Source organism: Drosophila bipectinata, chromosome 4 (genome assembly GCF_030179905.1).
Source record: "Drosophila bipectinata strain 14024-0381.07 chromosome 4, DbipHiC1v2, whole genome shotgun sequence".
In the NCBI taxonomy this organism is placed as follows: domain Eukaryota; kingdom Metazoa; phylum Arthropoda; class Insecta; order Diptera; family Drosophilidae; genus Drosophila; species Drosophila bipectinata.
The window spans coordinates 17738990-17758728 of record NC_091740.1 but is presented as its reverse complement, the minus strand read 5'-3'; the positions used below and the strand labels follow the sequence as shown (position 1 = coordinate 17758728).

The 19739-nt window shown below is 34.2% G+C and overlaps 1 protein-coding gene across 2 annotated transcripts in view; it reads left to right on the top strand.

The window, feature by feature from the left end:
• The first annotated feature begins 9928 nt into the window (after positions 1 to 9928).
• The window catches only part of ey (eyeless), a 63359-nt gene continuing 53548 nt past the window's right edge, over positions 9929 to 19739 (top strand). Inside the window, exons 1-3 of one of the 2 annotated variants that reach the window (XM_043213342.2) lie at positions 9929 to 10698; positions 13555 to 13743; positions 18745 to 18910. In XM_043213342.2, the coding sequence (XP_043069277.1) occupies positions 10590 to 10698; positions 13555 to 13743; positions 18745 to 18910 (464 nt within the window). In that variant the 5' untranslated portion in view covers positions 9929 to 10589. The remainder of the gene's footprint in view (positions 10699 to 13554; positions 13744 to 18744; positions 18911 to 19739) is intronic. The other variant, XM_043213343.2, reaches the window with a different exon arrangement.

Genomic DNA, 19739 nt, shown 5'->3' with positions numbered 1-19739 from the left:
CGGTGTTTCCAACATGATATTGTATGTCCTGATGCAATGAATACAACTAGAACTACATATGTGGTTGAAACGACATCTAGCGAAAATAGCGCAAGACATTTTGGCAACCTTATATATATATACGTTCAACTTGAATGGTCCTGAAGGAAAAATGATGTCCTAGAGAGATATCCGCCGTGAACGCAAGTCCTGCTATACTCGTAATTTCGGAGGTGGGTCACTGATGGTATGGGCCGCATTTGGAAACGCCGGAAGATCCCCTATATGTTTTTTAGTAACACGAATGAATTCTCAGATGTACATGGACGACGTTTTGATACCGTTTGGCGAAACTTATTTTGAGAAAAAGTTAATTTTTCAACAGGATAACGCCGCTATTCACGTATCCAAAGTGTCAAAGCAGTTTTTTGAGGATTCAAAAATTGATTTTTTGGGGTGGCCAGGGTGGACTACAACCCGACCTAAACCCGATTTAGAATGTGTGGGTATACTCTCAAATAGAGTATACAGCAATGGACGGCAGTTTGAAAATTAGGCACAGCTCAAGAAGGGTTTTGTTGAAGAATAGACCAAAATCGACGAAAAACATTGCAGGATTTGGATAATTTAATGTCGCTTGGCTGAACTAATTTCAAAGCACGGAGGCAATACCCACTTTTAGGTAAGAAAATACATTTTTTTCTACAATTATAAATTTTTTTAAAAAATTATTTTCTTTACAGTGTCCCAATAATTATTTCTAAGGGAGCTTACATAACAATTACAATTTTCGTGGAAAGGTTCAGTAAAATAAAAAAGTTTTATCTGTTTTCAATGCATTCCTTCTCTATATTTACAAATAAAATAATAACGATACAAATTAAAAATCATTTACGATTTTATTCAAAACAAGAAAGGAAAGCTAACTTCGGGCGGAGCCGAAGTTAATATACCCTTGCAGGTAAAACCGGATATATATCGCAAACATCGTATATAGTTGGCCGATCCTTATGAGAATATGATAATATAACTCAAGTTATTATTATATAGAATCTAAAAAAAACCCCAAATTTCTATTTCCAAAATACCAGAGTTGGTATTTCTACCAAAAACCATTTCCGATCGTTCAATTATATGGCAGCTATAAGATAAGCCGGTCGTTATAAAATTTGGTAGGTCGGATTAACTGACCAAAAATATAATCTGTACCAAGTTCCAGCTTTCTATATTCAAAAACACAAAAGTTGGGTCAATTCCGATCGGTCAGTTGTATGGCAGCTATAGGATATAGTCGGCCCATCCCGGCCGTTCCGACTTATATACTGCGTGCAAAGGAAAGAAGCGTGTGTACAAAGTTTCAAGACGATAGCTTTAAAACTGGGAGACTAGTTCGCGTAGAAACAAACAGACAGACGGACAGACGGACCGACGGACAGACGGACAGACGGACAGACGGACATGCTCATATCAACTCAGGAGGTGATCCTGATCAAGAATATATATACTTTATAGGGTCGGAGATGTCTCCTTCACTGCGTTGCACACTTTTGGACAAAATTATAATACCCTCTGCAAGGGTATAAAAATAAAGTGCCCCAATATTTATTTCGACCTTGTGTTAATATTCAATATTTTAAATAACGAGTGCTAATCGGCTCTAACAAGTTTTATCAGCATATTTATACCCTTGCAGAGGGTATTATAATTTTGGTCAAAAGTGTGCAACGCAGTGAAGGAGACATCTCCGACCCTATAAAGTATATATATTCTTGATCAGGATCACCTCCTGAGTTGATATGAGCATGTCCGTCTGTCCGTCTGTCCGTCTGTCTGTCTGTTTCTACGCGAACTAGTCTCTCAGTTTTAAAGCTATCGTCTTGAAACTTTGCACACACCCTTCTTTCCTTTGCACGCAGTATATAAGTCGGAATGACCGGGATCGGCCGACTATATCCTATAGCTGCCATATAACTGATTGATCGGAAATGGTATAACTTTGGTGTTTTAAGAGTTAGAGAGTTCAAATTTGACATGAGTGCTATCTTTGGAAAAATATTACGACATGCTAAATTTTATAAGGATCGGCTGACTATATCCTATAGCTGTCATATAACTGGACGATCGGAAATGACCCAACTTTCGTGTTTTTGAAGATAGAAAGCTGCAACTTGGTACAGATTATATATTTGGTCAGTTGATCCGACCTACCAAATTTCATTAGGATCGGCCGACTATATCCTATAGCTGCCATATAACTGAACGATCGGATATGGTACTTGGAAGAAATATCAACTTTCGTATTTTTGAAGATAGAAGTTTGGGACTTTTTTTAGATTTTGTATTGTAAAAAATTGGATTATATATTCCTATTCCCATTAGGATCGGCCAACTATATCCGATGTTTGCGATATATATCCGGTTTTAACTGCAAGGGTATATAAACTTCGGCTCCGCCCGAAGTTAGCTTTCCTTTCTTGTTTTCGTTTTTTTTGTTATCAATTTCGTCTGATATTATATATATTTTATTTTGATATGGATGTTAAAACTTAATACTTAATACAATTTGTTAGGAAAATACGAAATTTAAATAATAAAACAAAATAACTGCAAGCAAGTTACAGTTTCTCCTGATACAGAGTTTGAATAATGTAAAGTGTCTGTACTATCGACTGTCGGGCGGGGTAGATAGGGAGGTAATTCCCTTACTTTATCTAATAGCATTTACAAAAAAAATTATAATACTTTTATTAAAAGTTTCAGTATTTTTTTAATATACACTTTATAATGTTGAAAGATTGTATCATAAAATGTATTGTATCTTCACAAATTTTATGCCACATGGCAACACATAAAAGAAAATCAAATTCCCTTTCGTAGGAAATGGACGCCGCCTTGCAATCATCACATTATGTTCGCACTATTGCTGAAGCTGGAACGCAGCTTAAGCAATCGCCACGTGCCACGCGCCGCTGACACGGCACATGCTCGTATTCCGTAAAGTTTTCCGCCCGAGATATATTTACTTCAGCACAAGCAGGATCGGATTTAATTTCTGTATCTACAAGCTTATTAATCCCATTTTTCAAGGGAAATCAAACTATTGTGGATATAAGACTTTAATATTGTTAGCTTCATACATGCATGTCCGTTTTTATAGCAGCCACTTTGTAAGAAAAAAAATTTTACCGCTACTCGTAGAGCACATAAGTATATTGTATTCGTGTGAATGAATATGTTACAGAGAATACATAATCTTCGTACCTCATAAAATACATACATATATTCTTGATCAGCGTCAACACTTATGTCGATATAGCCACGTCCGTTTGTCTGTCGCATGGATCTCTCAGACAACAATAATGACTCGTATGACAAAAGCAAGGTCCCAATTTTATTTCAAATTTTTTAAATTTGAAATTTTTCACTATCGGATTGGTATCCACGAAAATTTGTGTCATAATTTTTTTACGGTGCCATACACTCCTGATGGCTAATCACTTAAAACCCTGTTTACCTAAAAATAAATATTCAGGCAAACAGGAAAAAGCTTAGAAAAGGTTGTATTCTGTTTCTCTACTGGATTACTTCAGTTGTTTGAAAATAATTTTTTGTAAATAATTTGTTGTAAATAATAAATCCATACTTTTAATTTTTTAGAATCTAGTAAGCTTTTAGAGGTTATTTTAAGTTTGGGTGGACGAAGTGAGTGCCGTTTATAATATAGTCGGGAATGTCGTCTATAGCCTTCCTTTCTTGTAATATGATACTTAAATGTAATTCTTATGCTCATATGTATAAATAAAATTAAAACAAGAAAGGAAAGCTAACTTCGTGAGGAGTCGAAGATGATATACCCTCACAGTATATATCGCCGGATATATATCGCAAACATCGGATATATTTTGCCGTTCGTTATGAGAATAGCATGATGCAACCAATTTATTACAATAAAAAACCTAAAAAGAAGACCCAAACTTATATTTTGAAAAATTCTAAAGGATGTATTTTTACCAATTACCATTTCCGATCGTTCAGTTATATGGCAGCAATAAGATATGGTCGGCCCATCGTTATGAAATTTGGTAGAGCGGATCAACTGACCTCAATGATGTCTCCGGACGTCTAATTCACTGCGTTGCACACTTTTGACCAAAATTATAATACCCTCTGCAAGGGTATAAAAATGGATAATATTGCACAAAGTATGTAGATAATACATTGCGGCAGTGATTTGGAACTTGATTTATTTTAAAACTTCCGACGTTTTTCAATAGTTTAATGTTTTAACTTTAAAAAAAAATTAGATCTTTAATTTGTTTAACCAAAAAGAATAAAATTTGTGCACAAGAAACTGGCATTTTTGCATATTATTCGTGTATGTCGGACTTTGACGCCATTTCGGAACAACTTACAAAAAAATGTATAATTTTTGACACATATCAATACTGAATAAAACGAGACCAATTTTATTAAGAAATTATAATAATTGTTGAAGTTATAACGTTGTTCCCAAAACAAGTCAGTGCAATCTTGCGAGCGCTCCGCAGTAAAAGTGTGTAAAAGAATGTAATATAAAAGGCGCAATGGAATGGCACAATACCCTCTGCAAGGGTATAAAAAGTCCCAAGCTTCTATCTCCAAAAAACCAAAGTTGGTATATTTATCACATACCAAATTAAATTTTCGATATGTCTGTTATATAAGGCAGCTTTAGGATATAATCTGGCGAGCCTTATGAAATTTGGTGGTCAGTTCAATCGGCAAAAAAATGAATCTGTAGAAAATGAAAACTTTCTATCTTCAAAAACACCAAAATTGGGAATTTCCGACAGTTTAGTTATTAGGCAGCTATAGGATATAGTCCGATACTTATAAAATTGGGTATGTCATATTATTTTGACATTATTATACCAAAAATAGTATCTATAAAAAATCAAAACCCTCTAACTCAAAAAATATCAAAGTTATGGGAATTCCGATCAATCAGTTATATGGAAGTTCTAGCATATAAAATCGGCCGATCCCTATAATGACCAAAATATGGAAATATAGCAGATAACATTTACCCGCCTCTTGACTGCCTTAAGGGGTTATATACCTTTTTTATTTTCAAAAAATCGAAAATTTTTTTATTGCTTTATCTTGAAGAACAACTCCTTGAGAATATTTTCCCAAATTTTCGTAGAGATTGGAGCAGTAGAAAAAAAGTTACAGCGCTCCTAATGTTCGTAATGAAATTCTTCTGTGCTTGAACGATCGACTTTTCACGCACAAACTTTTTTTTCGCCAAAATGAATTTTTTAGTGAGATTTCTAGAGACAAAAAAGTTCATTTTTAGCATAAAACGTTCCCGTATGATTAAAAAAAATAAAAATTGTAAAATCGATCGTTCAAGCACAAGGAAATACACTAAACTAATGAAATTTTTTTATTTTTATGGTTTAAGTTGACCTGTTTGACCTGGGGAACTGTCACCGCAAGGCTCTAAAAAAAAAAAGCCTCTAAGGGAAACAGCCACCCCTTAAAAACTATTTAATATTTTTCCAACAAATTTTGCACAAACATTGTTAATAAAGTGTACTATCAAAAAATTAAAACATCCCTGTAATTAAATAATTGCTACATACCTAAAAAAAAATCCGAACTTTCCTCTTTTTCTTCGACAAAGAAGGTATACATATAACCCCTTAATGATTATGAATTCTCGAGAACAAATAATGCTTAATGCCTTACTAAATGAATTCTCGAGAACAAATGCTAGAGCTTTGTTTGGAGTTATTGGTACGGGTTTTTGATGCGGGCTCCATTTGCAGACGTGGAATTCTTTAAAACTTAAGCGATGTCTTTTTGGTTTTTTTTCGTGCCGAAATTGTGGCTGCATGTAAAATCAAACTTGTCTTATTTTCCTCGCTGCTTGCCAGATCAGTTTCCAGCTTATGTTTAAGACGAGATTTTCCGTTTTCATATATAAGTCTTGGACAGCAGAAATAAAGCAGCAATGTCTATGCTTAAGTCTATTTCCATTTTTGCATTTAACCCGACTGACCGTTTTTTTAAGTTTTCTATTTCTTTATTGCATTTACGCAAATTATCCAGGAAATAAATATCAAAGTTTCTGCTTTCAGTTATAATAGAATAGAATGTAATGATATTTATACCCTTGCAGAGGATATTATAATTTTGTCCAAAAGTGTGCAACGCAGTGAAGGAGACATCTCCGACCCTATAAAGTATATATATTCCTGATCATGATCACCTCCTGAGTTGATATGAGCATGTCCGTCTGTCCGTCTATCTGTTTCTACGCAAATTAGTCTCTCAGTTTTAAAGCTATCGTCTTAAAACTTTGCACACACCCTTCCTTCCTTTGCACGCAGTATATAAGTCGGAACGGCCCGGATCGGCCGACTATATCCTATAGCTGCCATATAACTGATTGATCGGAAATGGTATAACTTTGGTGTTTTTAGAGTTAGAGAGAGAAATTTTACATAAGGGCTATATTTGGGAAAACATTACGACATGCCAAATTTCATAAGGATCGGCCGACTATAACTTATAGCTGCCATATAACTGAACGATCGGAAATGACCCAACTTTCGTGTTTTTGATGATAGAAAGCTGGAATTTAGTACAGATTATACTTTTGGTCAGTTGATCCAACCTACGAAATTTCATTAGGATCGGCCGACTATATCCTATAGCTGTCTTATAACTGAACGATCGGAAATGGTATTTGGTAGAAATATCAACTTTTGTGTTTTTGAAGATAGAAGCTTGGGACTTTTTTTTAGATTTTTTATTGTAATTAATTGGTTTTATTATGATGTAATCATAAGAATCGACCAACTATATCCAATGTTTGCGATATATATCCGGTTTTAACTGCAAGGGTATATCAACTTCGTTTTATTATGCAATTATAATAAGGATCCTCCCACTATGCTTTATTCAATGCTTCATGCGTCCATGCTTTATTTTCCATATATTTCCAATCTTAACTACAATGGTACATCGTCTTCGGCTCCGCCCGAAGTAAGCTTTCCTTTCTTGTTTATTACTGCTTTTATTATTGTATCACTAATGTATAATTTTCGACTTTAAGGGGTTATATACAGTTGTACCGCGCAAAAATATGGATTTTTATCGATTTTTTTTTGACACCATAGAAAATATTTATGAAAAATGTTTTACCGACGTTGTTTAGTACATGTTTCTGGGTACTTAATTAAATTTTTTCATAAAAAAATATTACATAACAAAACTGTTATAGCCGAATCCCCGGATCGTCTTTTTTCGATGGTGTCTTGCGGTGGACAAGATTTCTCGAAAACGGTTCATCCGAAATCCAAAATTCAAAAAATTTTAGTTAGTATATTGTATTGTCTAGTCCGTGAACGAGGGATTTTTAAAAATTTTGATTAAAAAAAAAATGGCGACGTTTTTAACAAAAAATGTACTTTTTCAACGTATAAGATTTTCGTTTTTTGTGCTTTAAAAAAGGAGTTTTCAAAAAAATTGAAAATCCCTCGTTCACGGACTAGCTAATATCATAATAAATAAGTGGTCAAAATTTGGTGTTGATCGGATTAGTAGTTTTTTAGTAATCGTGTCCACCGCAAAGGTAATTTCCCAAAAAAAAGATTCAGAGATAATCGCGTTTAAAGTTTCAAGGTTGTTCAAGTTTTATATGCAGATAGTGCGCTTTAAATAGCTGCAGCTTCAGTTCTAATGCTCCGATCGTTATGAATTTTTGTGAGAGTATTCCCAATAAAATATACTTAAAGAATATGCAATAAAAAAAAAATCGATTTTTTCATATATCACAACTGTATATAACCCCTTAATCTGTGCCCAAGTTCTTTTTTCTTTGCAAACAGTACATAAGATGAAACTGTCTGGAAATATGTATTATAATTTAGCAACCATTATAATTTAGAACTGATCGATTGAAAATGCCTTTATCTTCATATGGATCGGCCAATTATGTATATCCTGTACCCAGGCGCGTTTCCCTCATCGAAACAATCGATCGAAAATTACACCTCACTATTACAAAAAAAAACGAATATTTCTTTACAACTTTTGACAACTTCAAAGAACACAACATGAAACAAGAAATGAAAGCCAACTTGGGGCGAAGCCGAAGTTAATATACCCTTGCAATTAAAACCGGATATATATAACAAACATCGGATTATGAGAATATCATAATAAAACCAATTTATTTGAATATAAAATCCAAAAATAAGTCCCAAGCTTCTATCTTCAAAAATACCAAAGTTGGTATTTGTACCAAATAATCATTTATTTGGTGATAATCATTTATCACCAAAAATACTATTTCCGATTCTTCAGTTATATGGCAGCTGTAGAATATAGTCGGCTGATATAGGAGGTGATCGTTATGAAATCAGGTATGTCGTATTATACTGCCAAAAATAGCATTCGTAAATAATCCGAACTCTCTAACTCTAAAAACAAAAAAAAACATTTCCGATCAATCGATCAAGTTATATGGCAGTTGGCCGATCTCGGCCGTTCCGACTTATATACTGCGTGCAAAGGAAAGTTATTGGTCGAACTTTTGGAAACGCTTGTTATTAAAGGATCTGACGATACTAACAATAAGTGCAAAAGATTCTCCATTGTGTTTTTGCAAGAGTTTTTATGTGTATGGCTCAAGCGACAATTTTTGAAATCTTTGATTCGGGCTTATAAGGTTTTTTCGGACATTAGTCCGATCGGAAGTGGCACATTTTCGCTTATATCCGCGCACGGTCACGTAGGGGCAGCTGAACATGGATAATTTATACACTAGACGAATCAAAGAAGGGAACTATAAACATTGTTGGAATTAAACATAAATTACACAGTGCGACTATTACAGACTATTTAACTCAGGAGGTGATCCTAATCAAGAATACTTTATGGGTTCAAAGATATCTCCTTTACTGCGTTGCACACTTTTTGACCAAAATTTTAACACCCTTTGCAAGGGTATCATAAGGACATTTAATAGCTATGTTGCATATTTGCATCATCACCATATGAAGGATTTAGTAGATATTTGTATATTTATATTTCAAAATATTTGTAACTAAACACTGCACATATGCAGTAATTTTAAAAATATTCCCATTTCTATAGGTTAAATGATTTACCTTAAATCTTATAGATTTCTAAGAAAAAGTGTGAATGGAGAAAACATTCAAAACCTTAAACCTGTGGGTGTGTCTAAACATGCTTAGGCTTGTCGATGCTCCACTTTACAAAAAAATTCATACATACATATGTACATAATATCTTGTACGCACGCCCAATCGTCGTGTTTTTATAAGCTTTGTGCGGAAGTATGCGGCTAACGGATGCATGAATCGAATGTTGTATCAACTTAAAACAATTCTATTGGACGCCTATATAGCAATTTACTTTTCGCACGAAATTAAATTTGGGACTAATTGCAACATGTTCGTTGTCTAACAAATAACCCCATGAAAAAGTAATAGGTATGCCTTTGTAAGTGATATATATAAATATGTAAATACATACATAAACGTTTCTTGCATGTTATTTATTTTTCTTTTTAAACGTTATTTTCGCCAAGCTTTACTTTCATCTATGTATCACTATTAATTTGTACGTACTTCGTATTATTAAACATACATATACTTATGTATGTATGTAAAAAAATATATACGCATGTATGTATATATGTATGTATGCATAGCTAGGTAGTTGCCACCCCACACTAAGTTTACAAATATTTTCCCTCAACGGTCTCCTTCGCACTCGCTCACAAAACTCGAGGGAGACAGACGCTTCGTATCAGAACCAACCAACCACAGTGTTTCGGCAAGGTATTCGGTGGTGTGTAAGCCAGCTTCAGTAGCAATGACCAATCGAAATGGTTTTTCAAAACATTCACGACCAACAAAGAGGTCGCTCGCAGGCCAGATCGTGGGTCGGCCTAGTTGGGTTTTGGGACGAGTCCGTTAAAGGCAAGTCGTTGCGTTATTATTGCCTTTTGTGTTTTTAAAATAAATGTAGTTTGGCCGACGCGTTTTACATTTTTATAAAAGATTACCAGTTTACAAGTTACAACAGCCGTTCTGTTCTCGTTTTTAATAATCGATATATATTAAAAATCTGTATCGGTATTGCCAATTGAAGGAATGGATCAAAGCGTGGAGGCAATAAGGCACGTTTAAATCAAAAATTTCTTGATGGTGTCAATTCCCGATTTTGGGAGTAATGATTGAGAAGTGAACAAGTGAAATTAAACAAAAGAGACTGCTCTTGTACCTCCTCATATCCCTATGCAAAAGCATTCTTAAGTGAACGCCAGGAGTTTTCTAACATCATAATTTTAATTTTTTAACGGGAGTTTCTTATGCCATCCCGCTCACCAACCCCTCCCCCACCCTCACAGAGTGGAGCTTAAACCAAACGTCTAGATTTGGAGTTCGTATAATTACTTTATTAGGAAAAGTGGGCTCGTTATCAATATCAAAGACTGAATTTGTATGTATCACATCTAAGAGCCTATATTTGAATTGAAGTTCGAGGCCGCGGCTTAATCACGCCCACGTAAATACCTACACTCTGTCATGTTTACACTGCAATCAGCTCCTGCCACCATCACTTCCGTAGGGCCGTCGTGGTCAGCAGGAACTTTGTTAGAGCGTCTTCCGTCTTTGGAGGATATGGCTCATAAGGGTAAGTAATGAACATTATTTTTAATTAAAGCCCGTTCTTTGCAATCGGAAGAGCTACCAATTTAATAAATTGCATTTAACTTTTTTCTTAAATCTTGGGAAATAGTTGATCGGCCCACGTCGATCATTTTTCATTTATAGCTGATCAAATAAAAACAAGAAAAGAAAGCGTGTTAAATCTGTAATCTGTCTCGATGTAAGAAAAAAATATCCGATTTAAACTTATTACTTATTATTTTTATAAAATTAAAAGATAATTTGTTGAAATACCAAAAAAAAAAATAACACATTGCGACAGTGGTTTTCAACTTTTGAAGAGACCTAGTAGGAATTGTTTATTAGACCAAATATAGTACAAAACCGTGTTTGAAATATTTCTAACACCCTCAAAATCTTGATTTATTTAGAAAAAACGGTTTTTGGGACTTTTTTGCTCTTTTAAATTCTATAACGCGCAATTTTAGACGGATTTTAAAATTTCCGACGTTTTTTAATAGTTAATAGTTTTTTTGACGTTTTTGAATTTTTGTGGTGTTTTTCGGACTTTGACGCCATTTTTTCGGTACAACTTCCAGGAAATGGTATAATTTTTGACACATATAAATATTTTCTCATTAATTCTGAACAAAATGAGACCAATTGCATAAAAAATTATGAAAATTGTTGAAGCTATAACGCTTTGCCAAAACTAGTCAGTGTATGGTAATCTTCCTACCGTTTGCACTGTGTTGTCGCAGTGTGTAATTAACTAGCGCTTTTAAAGTTCTGGATCAGGTCAAATACGCAGAGATAATAATTGCAAAAAAACTGGCCGTCTCAAAATTACGAAACAATGAAGTCGACTTGAGCGTAATGAGGTTAAATCATAATCTACACACAAAAGAAATCTTCGTTTTAGGAAGACTTATGTAGCGTTCTACAAGTTCGAAATCTTGAATCTTTTTCAAACACGGGTTGATCGAAAAATCTATTGGTATTTCTTAAGAAAGAATGATGGAACATTCTACAAATTCTAATTTTAGTTTTCTATTTTTTTTTAGAATTCTAACGATCTAACGAATTTTAAACGAATCCCCCTATGCTAATTGAATTTTCAATTATCCTCCCTATACTTACCAATCGGAAATCTGGTGTTTTTCAATATACAAGTTATTTTTTAAGCTTATAGTTTAAGAAGTTTTTTTATACCCTTGCAGAGGGTATTATAATTTTGGTCAAAAGGGTGCAACGCAGTGAAGGAGACATCTCCGACCCTATAAAGTATATATATTCTTGATCAGGATCACCTCCTGAGTTGATATGAGCACGTTCGTCTGTCCGTCTGTCTGTCTGTTTCTACGCGAACTAGTCTCTCAGTTTTAAAGCTATCGTCTTGAAACTTTGCACACACCCTTCCTTCCTTTGCACGCAGTATATAAGTCGGAACGGCCCGGATCGGCCGACTATATCCTATAGCTCCCATATAACTGATTGATCGGAAATGGTATAACTTTGGTTTTTTTAAAGTTAGAGAGTTCAAATTTGACATGAGAGCTATTTTTGGCAATATAATACGACATGCCAAATTTCATAAGGATCGGCCGACTATATCTCATAGCTGCCATATAACTGAACGATCGGAAATGACCCAACTTTTGTGTTTTTGAAGATAGAAAGCTGGAACTTGGTACAGATTATATTTTTGGTCAGTTTATCCAACCTACCAAATTTCATAAGGATCGGCCAACTATATCCGATGTTTGCGATATATATCAGGTTTTAGCTGCAAGGGTATATAAACTTCGGCTCCGCCCGAAGTAAGCTTTCCTTTTTTGTTTTATTTTAAAATTTTTATAAATTCTCATTAACTATATGATATTTCGATATGTATTCTATCCGATATACATCTTATATTATAAACCGCATTAATTGAAATCTAGCCTCGACTTCACTGAAGTTAGCTTTTATTTTCTTGTTATACCCTTGCAGAGGGTATTATAATTTTAATCAACAGTGTGCAACGCAGTGAAGGTCGAGCCTCTCCGACACTATAAGGGGTCATATATATTTTTAATTAGGACCTCCTCCTGTTTCTACGCGAACTAGTCTCTCAGTTTCTAAGAAATTTCTTTTGATTATATTTTTGGAATATTATAAAAAATAATATGAAAGTAATATATATTTCGGGTTCGAAGAGTATTTATTCTTGTAGTTATAGAATAAATAGCAAGTATGTTAAAAATATAAAAGACCGACGGATTCAAAAAATTTTAAATTATTTAGAAGTTATCTTCTTAAAGCTGTACAAATTTCACTCGGGATAATAATCCCGATAAATGTATGATTAAATGGTATATAATATAGTCGGTCGATCCTGACCGTTCCTTTTATACTGGGGACAAAACAACGAAGAATGTGTGAATTCTTTGAAATAACTGCTTTAAAACTGAAAGACTAGTTTGCGCGGAAAAAGACAAACGGAGATTCTTATATCGTCTCATTAAGTGATCATGATCAGGACGTATACATACATATATGAAGTCAATTATATATTTGGATGTCTCATGCACTGTGTTTCACACTTTTACCCATAATAATTAAACACTCTGCACGGGTATAATTATCAAAATCAGGGTTCATTCTATAAAAAGGGTTAAAAGATCTAAAAATGTTCAACTTCATACAACTTGCGTATGGGACATATGGAATATTGCAAAACGATTATACAGACTAGGTTTACACATTTGAACACGATAATTTGACGTGTAAAGTAATATAAGCTTTAAAATAAATCATTTTTAATTATACCTTAAAACCATAATGATGACATACATAAGTGACTGTTTGATGTGATTTTACTCTTTTGATATTTTTTTAGACAATGTGATTGCTATGAGAAATCTGCCATGTTTGGGTGCCGTTGGTGGTAGTGGATTTGGCGGTATTGGTGGAAAACCGACTGTGAGTGAATCTACTATGGATGCCGTAGATGCGAACACAGGGCCACAACCCCACTCATCATCGTCGTACTTCACAACAACATATTATCACTTGACTGAAGACGAATGTATGTTTTCATATAAGCTTTTCTGCAAACACATTTTTTACATTTTTTATCCTTTAAATAATTTGTTAAATTTACATTTATTCTACAATTAAGCTTACTTATCTTTTCCCCAAGTCCGAAGAATATTTTCGTAAGTTTAATGAAGACTCTCTGAAGACTCTTTGAAATTTTTAAATTTATACTGGATGCTAATAAAATAGCAACATCAATTATTTAAATTAGGAATTTTCTTTTGCATAAATAAAAGGAAATCTTTTTGCGTAAATTTTGAACGTTGCCTGTTCAAACACTAAAAAGCGCGCACATGCTGCCAATTATAATAACACAATGCCAATAGCTGATCAGTGGTGACAATTGAGTTCCGTGTCGACTTTTATGTGAATGATGACCCAAGAAATTTCCAAGTAATCCTCGGAGTTTATTCCCAATCAAAGACCGAATCCCCATACCTTTCTCTGTCGAATTGTTAGGTACTTGGTAGGGCTATTGTTGCTTTTATGAATCAATACAATAATTTTCCACCTTTAATGGTCTTGAAGTATTTGTTCTATACGGCTCTCGATCGCTTCGTGTGATGTAGCTACAAATAGAAACAATTATTCGAATTGAAAGCCGAAGTCGAGTAAATACAAATACTTACAATGCACTCAGAAATGTTAAATGAGCCTCTTTAGCGGATGTCCAAAAACCAGCGCATTGTAAATCGTATTTTCAACCCTCTTTGAATTGTATTGTCGATTTTCGCAGGCGAAAATCGGTCCTTGCTTCTGATCCGCATACTCTCAGGGGGGGACCAGGTCCAGTAAATTATTTGTAAACTATTGTTTGGCTTGCGAACTGATTTGTGTTGAAATTACATTAATAATCCCAATAGAGAGACTTTGTACCTATTGTTTCTCATTTCGCTTTTAGAAATGTACTTTATATGACTGAGTAGGCCCAGAAACAGAAAAAGTGACTCATAATGTGGCATGACTTTATTAAAGGGAATGGAGGCGTTTAAAACATAATTTCAGGTATCTTATGAAGTTTTAAAAGAAGTTTTTTTTACTTTTTTTTTTTGTGGTTTATAACGTTATCTATCTTCAGACGCATAATGATCAAACAAAAAACATTCGGATTAAGCCCTTGTCAAGGGGCTTTCTCAAAAGATATGCTGCTTATGCTTCATTGGTTTTATACCAATAAAGAAGTAAATTGATATACATATTTTGGGATTTTATTTCAACATTATCAAGTAACTGGAACCTTTTTAAACCTTAATATGCTTCACTGGAAAATAGAGAAGTCTCTTTTAAGGCCTTCTTCATCGGTATTGACTGTAATCATTTTGGGCGGCAGTACACGTAGGTGACCGAAGAAACCAAAGAATTTAAAATTGTCATCCCAACCTAATATGTAATATTTTTAGAAAAACAAAAGTCTTCCGATTTACTTAAAGTTTCGATAAAAGTGAAAAAATTTGATCCCCTTAATTGGTACTAGTGGGATAGTCATTAAAAAAAAATATTTTTATTGTTACATTTTTTGAATTCTTGCCGATTGGTACTCCAACCTTTTTGGGTCGGGCCCTTTGGAAAAGTTACTAAAGAATATTTATAAACCGTTTCCAAAATGAAATTTAGTTTGTCCATGTATTTGTCGATATCTCTTACTAAAAATTGAACAACTTGTGTAGCTTAAGCTTGCTTTACAAATTTTTTTTTTTTAAATTCATAAAAAACAAGAAAGGAAAGCTAACTTCGGGCGGAGCCGAAGTTGATATACCCTTGCAGTTAAAACCGGATATATATCGCAAACATCGGATATAGTTGGCCGATCCTTATGAGAATATGATAATATAACTCAAGTTATTATTATATAGAATCTAAAAAAAACCCCAAATTTCTATTTCCAAAATACCAGAGTTGGTATTTCTACCAAAAACCATTTCCGATCGTTCAGTTATATGACAGCTATAAGATATAGTCGGCCGATCGTTATGAAATTCAGTAGGTCGGATAAACTGACCAAAAATATAATCTGTACCAAGTTCCAGCCAAGTACCAAGTTTCTATCTTCAAAAACACGAAATTTGGGTCATTTCCGATCGTTCAGTTATATGGCAGCTATAGGTTATAGTTGGCCGATCCTTATGAAATTTGGTAGGTTGGATTAAGGGACCAAAAATATACTCTGTACAAAGTTTCAGATCTATCTTCAAAAACACGAAAGTTGGGTTACTTCCGATCGTTCAGTTATATGGCAGCTTAGGATGTAGTCGGCCGATCCTTATGAAATTTGGCATGTCGTATTATTTCGTATTATTGTCGTAATGCCAAAAGTAGCTCTCATGTAAAATGTGAACTCCCTAACTCAATAAACAGCAAAGTTATATGGAAGCTATAGGATATAGTCGGCCGATCCCGGCCGTTCCGATTTATATACTGCGTGCAAAGGAAAGAAGGGTGTGTGCAAAGTTTCAAGTCGATAGCTTTAAGGATGTAGTCTCATGTGCCGGCCTACTTTTTAGAGGTTATTTCAAAAAAAAATTTTTTGTAATAAAAAATAATGCGATCGTTTCAATTTTCAAATATGTTTTTATAAGCATCATAAACTATTTGAAAATATTTTGTTTAATTTATTCTTGTGTAGTTGAATACACTTTATAGCATGCCAAAGTATGCATATAAAAAAAAAAGATAGGTCCCTGGCGCAGGTGATTTCGACTGCTAGAGTCATCCGAAACAAAAAATTAGAATAGATTATTGTTTTGTAAGCTAATGGCTCTGTCCCGGACTAGAATGAAATATTTTCATCAATAAACAACAAAATGGCGAACTCACAAAACAAAAAATTTGTTTTAATTTAAAAAAATTGTCTTAAATTAATGATAAAAAAAAAACTAATCATTAAAAATAAATGATTCTAGTACGGGACAGAGGTGTTACTTTTTAGAACAACATATCCAAATTTCAGCTAGATCGGTACCATAGAATTTTGTGAATCACCTGCGCCGCACACAAAAATGTCGTTTCGAGAAAAGCGCGTTTAAAGTTTAGACGCTACCGAGAAACTCATACTTTTCGGTGTAGGCGCGCTCTCGATTATGGGCTGTATCTCTGTCATTATTTGATATTTTTATTTGAAACTTTAACAGTACATTCATAATAAACAATACTATCAAAATATAAAAAAAAAAAAAAATTGATTTTTTCAACCTCACACATGAGACTACATCCTTAAAACTGAGAGACTAGTTTGCGTAGAAACAGACAGACGGACAGACAGACAGACGGACATGCTTATATCAAATCAGGAGGTGATCCTGATCAATAATATATATACTTTATAGTGTCGGAGACGTCTCCTTCACTGCGTTGCATACTTTTGACCAAAATTATAATACCCTCTGCAAGGGTATAATAAAAGATTTTATTACATATAAGACGAAAAAGAATTATATTTCTATTTGACTTTCTTTTAAACTAATAGTATAAAAAACAATAAATAAAAGCTAATTTTGAGCGGAGCCGAAGTTGCTTTACCCTGGGCTTATATGAAAAGCAAATATCTGATATAGTAGGTCGATTCTTATGAAAATTTTATTATAAGCCCATTTTCTTATAATAAAACAAGGAAGAAAAAGTTAACTTCGTGAATTTCCAATTGTTCTGTTATATCGCAGCCACAGGATTTAGGCGGCTGATATCATGTCAAAAGGTGATCCTGGTCATAAATATATATACTTCCCTCACTTGCGTTGCGTTGCCAAGTGTTAAATTAAAACAAGAAAGGAAAGCTAACTTCGGGCGGAGCCGAAGTTAATATACCCTTGCAGGTAAAACCGGATATATATCGCAAACATCGTATATAGTTGGCCGATCCTTATGAGAATATGATAATATAACTCAAGTTATTATTATATAGAATCTAAAAAAAACCCCAAATTTCTATTTCCAAAATACCAGAGTTGGTATTTCTACCAAAAACCATTTCCGATCGTTCAATTATATGGCAGCTATAAGATAAGCCGGTCGTTATAAAATTTGGTAGGTCGGATTAACTGACCTAAAATATAATCTGTACCAAGTTCCAGCTTTCTATATTCAAAAACACAAAAGTTGGGTCAATTCCGATCGGTCAGTTGTATGGCAGCTATAGGATATAGTCGGCCGATCCTTATGAAATTTGGTAGGTCTGATTATCTGACCAAAAGTAGTATTTGTACGAAGTTTAAGATTTCTATCTTCAAAAACACGAAAGTTGGGTTATTTCCGATCGTTCAGTTATATGGCAGCTATGGGATATAGTCGGCCGATCCTTATGAAATTTGGCATGTCGTATTATTTTGCCAAAAATAGCACTCATGTCAAATTTGAACTCTCTAACTTTAAAAACACCAAAGTTATACCATTTCCGATCAATCAGTTATATGGCAGCTATAGGATATAGTCGGCCGATCCCGGCCGTTCCGACTTATATACTGCGTGCAAAGGAAAGAAGGGTGTGTGCAAAGTTTCAAGACGATAGCTTTAAAACTGGGAGACTAGTTCGCGTAGAAACAGACAGACAGACGGACAGACGGACCGACGGACAGACGGACAGACGGACATGCTCATATCAACTCAGGAGGTGATCCTGATCAAGAATATATATACTTTATAGGGTCGGAGATGTCTCCTTCACTGCGTTGCACACTTTTGGACAAAATTATAATACCCTCTGCAAGGGTATAATTAACACTTTCTGCAAGGGTATAAAAATATTCTTATTCGGCACGTGCAAAAACAAACTATGTACATATTTTAATATGGGGTAAAATAAAGGCAACGCCCATTTGATGGTGACAGATAAGTCACCGGCAGTCAGAAAAATTTCTTACATAAAACCACAGATATTTTCTTTTAAAAGAGTTACAAATTAAAAAAATTTAAAAATTATTTTCATCATTATCTACAATGGTGTACGTGTTTCATATTATAACTTTTATAGTAGAATTTTGTTTTTACATTGTTTCAGGTCACAGTGGAGTGAATCAATTGGGAGGTGTTTTTGTTGGTGGTCGCCCTCTTCCAGATTCAACTCGACAAAAGATTGTTGAATTGGCCCATTCTGGAGCTAGGCCGTGCGACATTTCTCGGATTCTCCAAGTTTCAAACGGATGTGTTAGCAAAATTCTTGGAAGGTAAGAAAATAGAGAAACAGCGTATTTTTTTACTCTGGCCATTTTTATAATACTTAATAGCTTTTATAACTATTGTAAAAAAGTTTGCCCCGCTGTCAAAAAGGAATTTTCGATCCTTTAAAGTTAGGATATCAGCTGATATTAGCTTTTTCCTTTGTTTGACACAAACGTGTCTTTAAGTTATCTGCGTTTTTCATTTATCCATTATAACATTGGCGTAGCCGTTTTTTAACCCAGCACGTCAATATATGTCCGCGCGACGGGCACCAAAATATCCTGGTTACCACCTCGGTGCTGGTGGTATGACGCGGGGCATTTCTTCATTTATATTTTATATTTTCGAGATCCACGCGTTCATACGGATATGGCTATATAGACTCTATATCGGCTATATCAAACAGCCGTTGATGCTGATCAAGAATATATATACTTTTTGGGGTCGAAGATGATTTATTCTCTATGTTACATAACATACATTCACACGACTACAATATACCCTTATACCCGAGGACCGGGTACAAAAATAAACAAGAAAGGAAAGCTAACTTCGGGCGGATCCGATATATTTTCTTCTTACTCTGGCCAGCAAAAGCGATTTTGAATGAAGGCAAATTTTTTAAAGACGTTCAATTTCCTCAATCGTAATCATTATAACATAAAAAGGGCATAACATAGAAATAACATGTTAACAGCAAGAAACTTACCAAGAAAAAACTTAGAAACTTTTTAATTTCACATATTACATATAATCGTAATCATTATAACATAAAAAGGGCATAACATAGAAATAACATGTTAACAGCAAGAAACTTACCAAGAAAAAACTTAG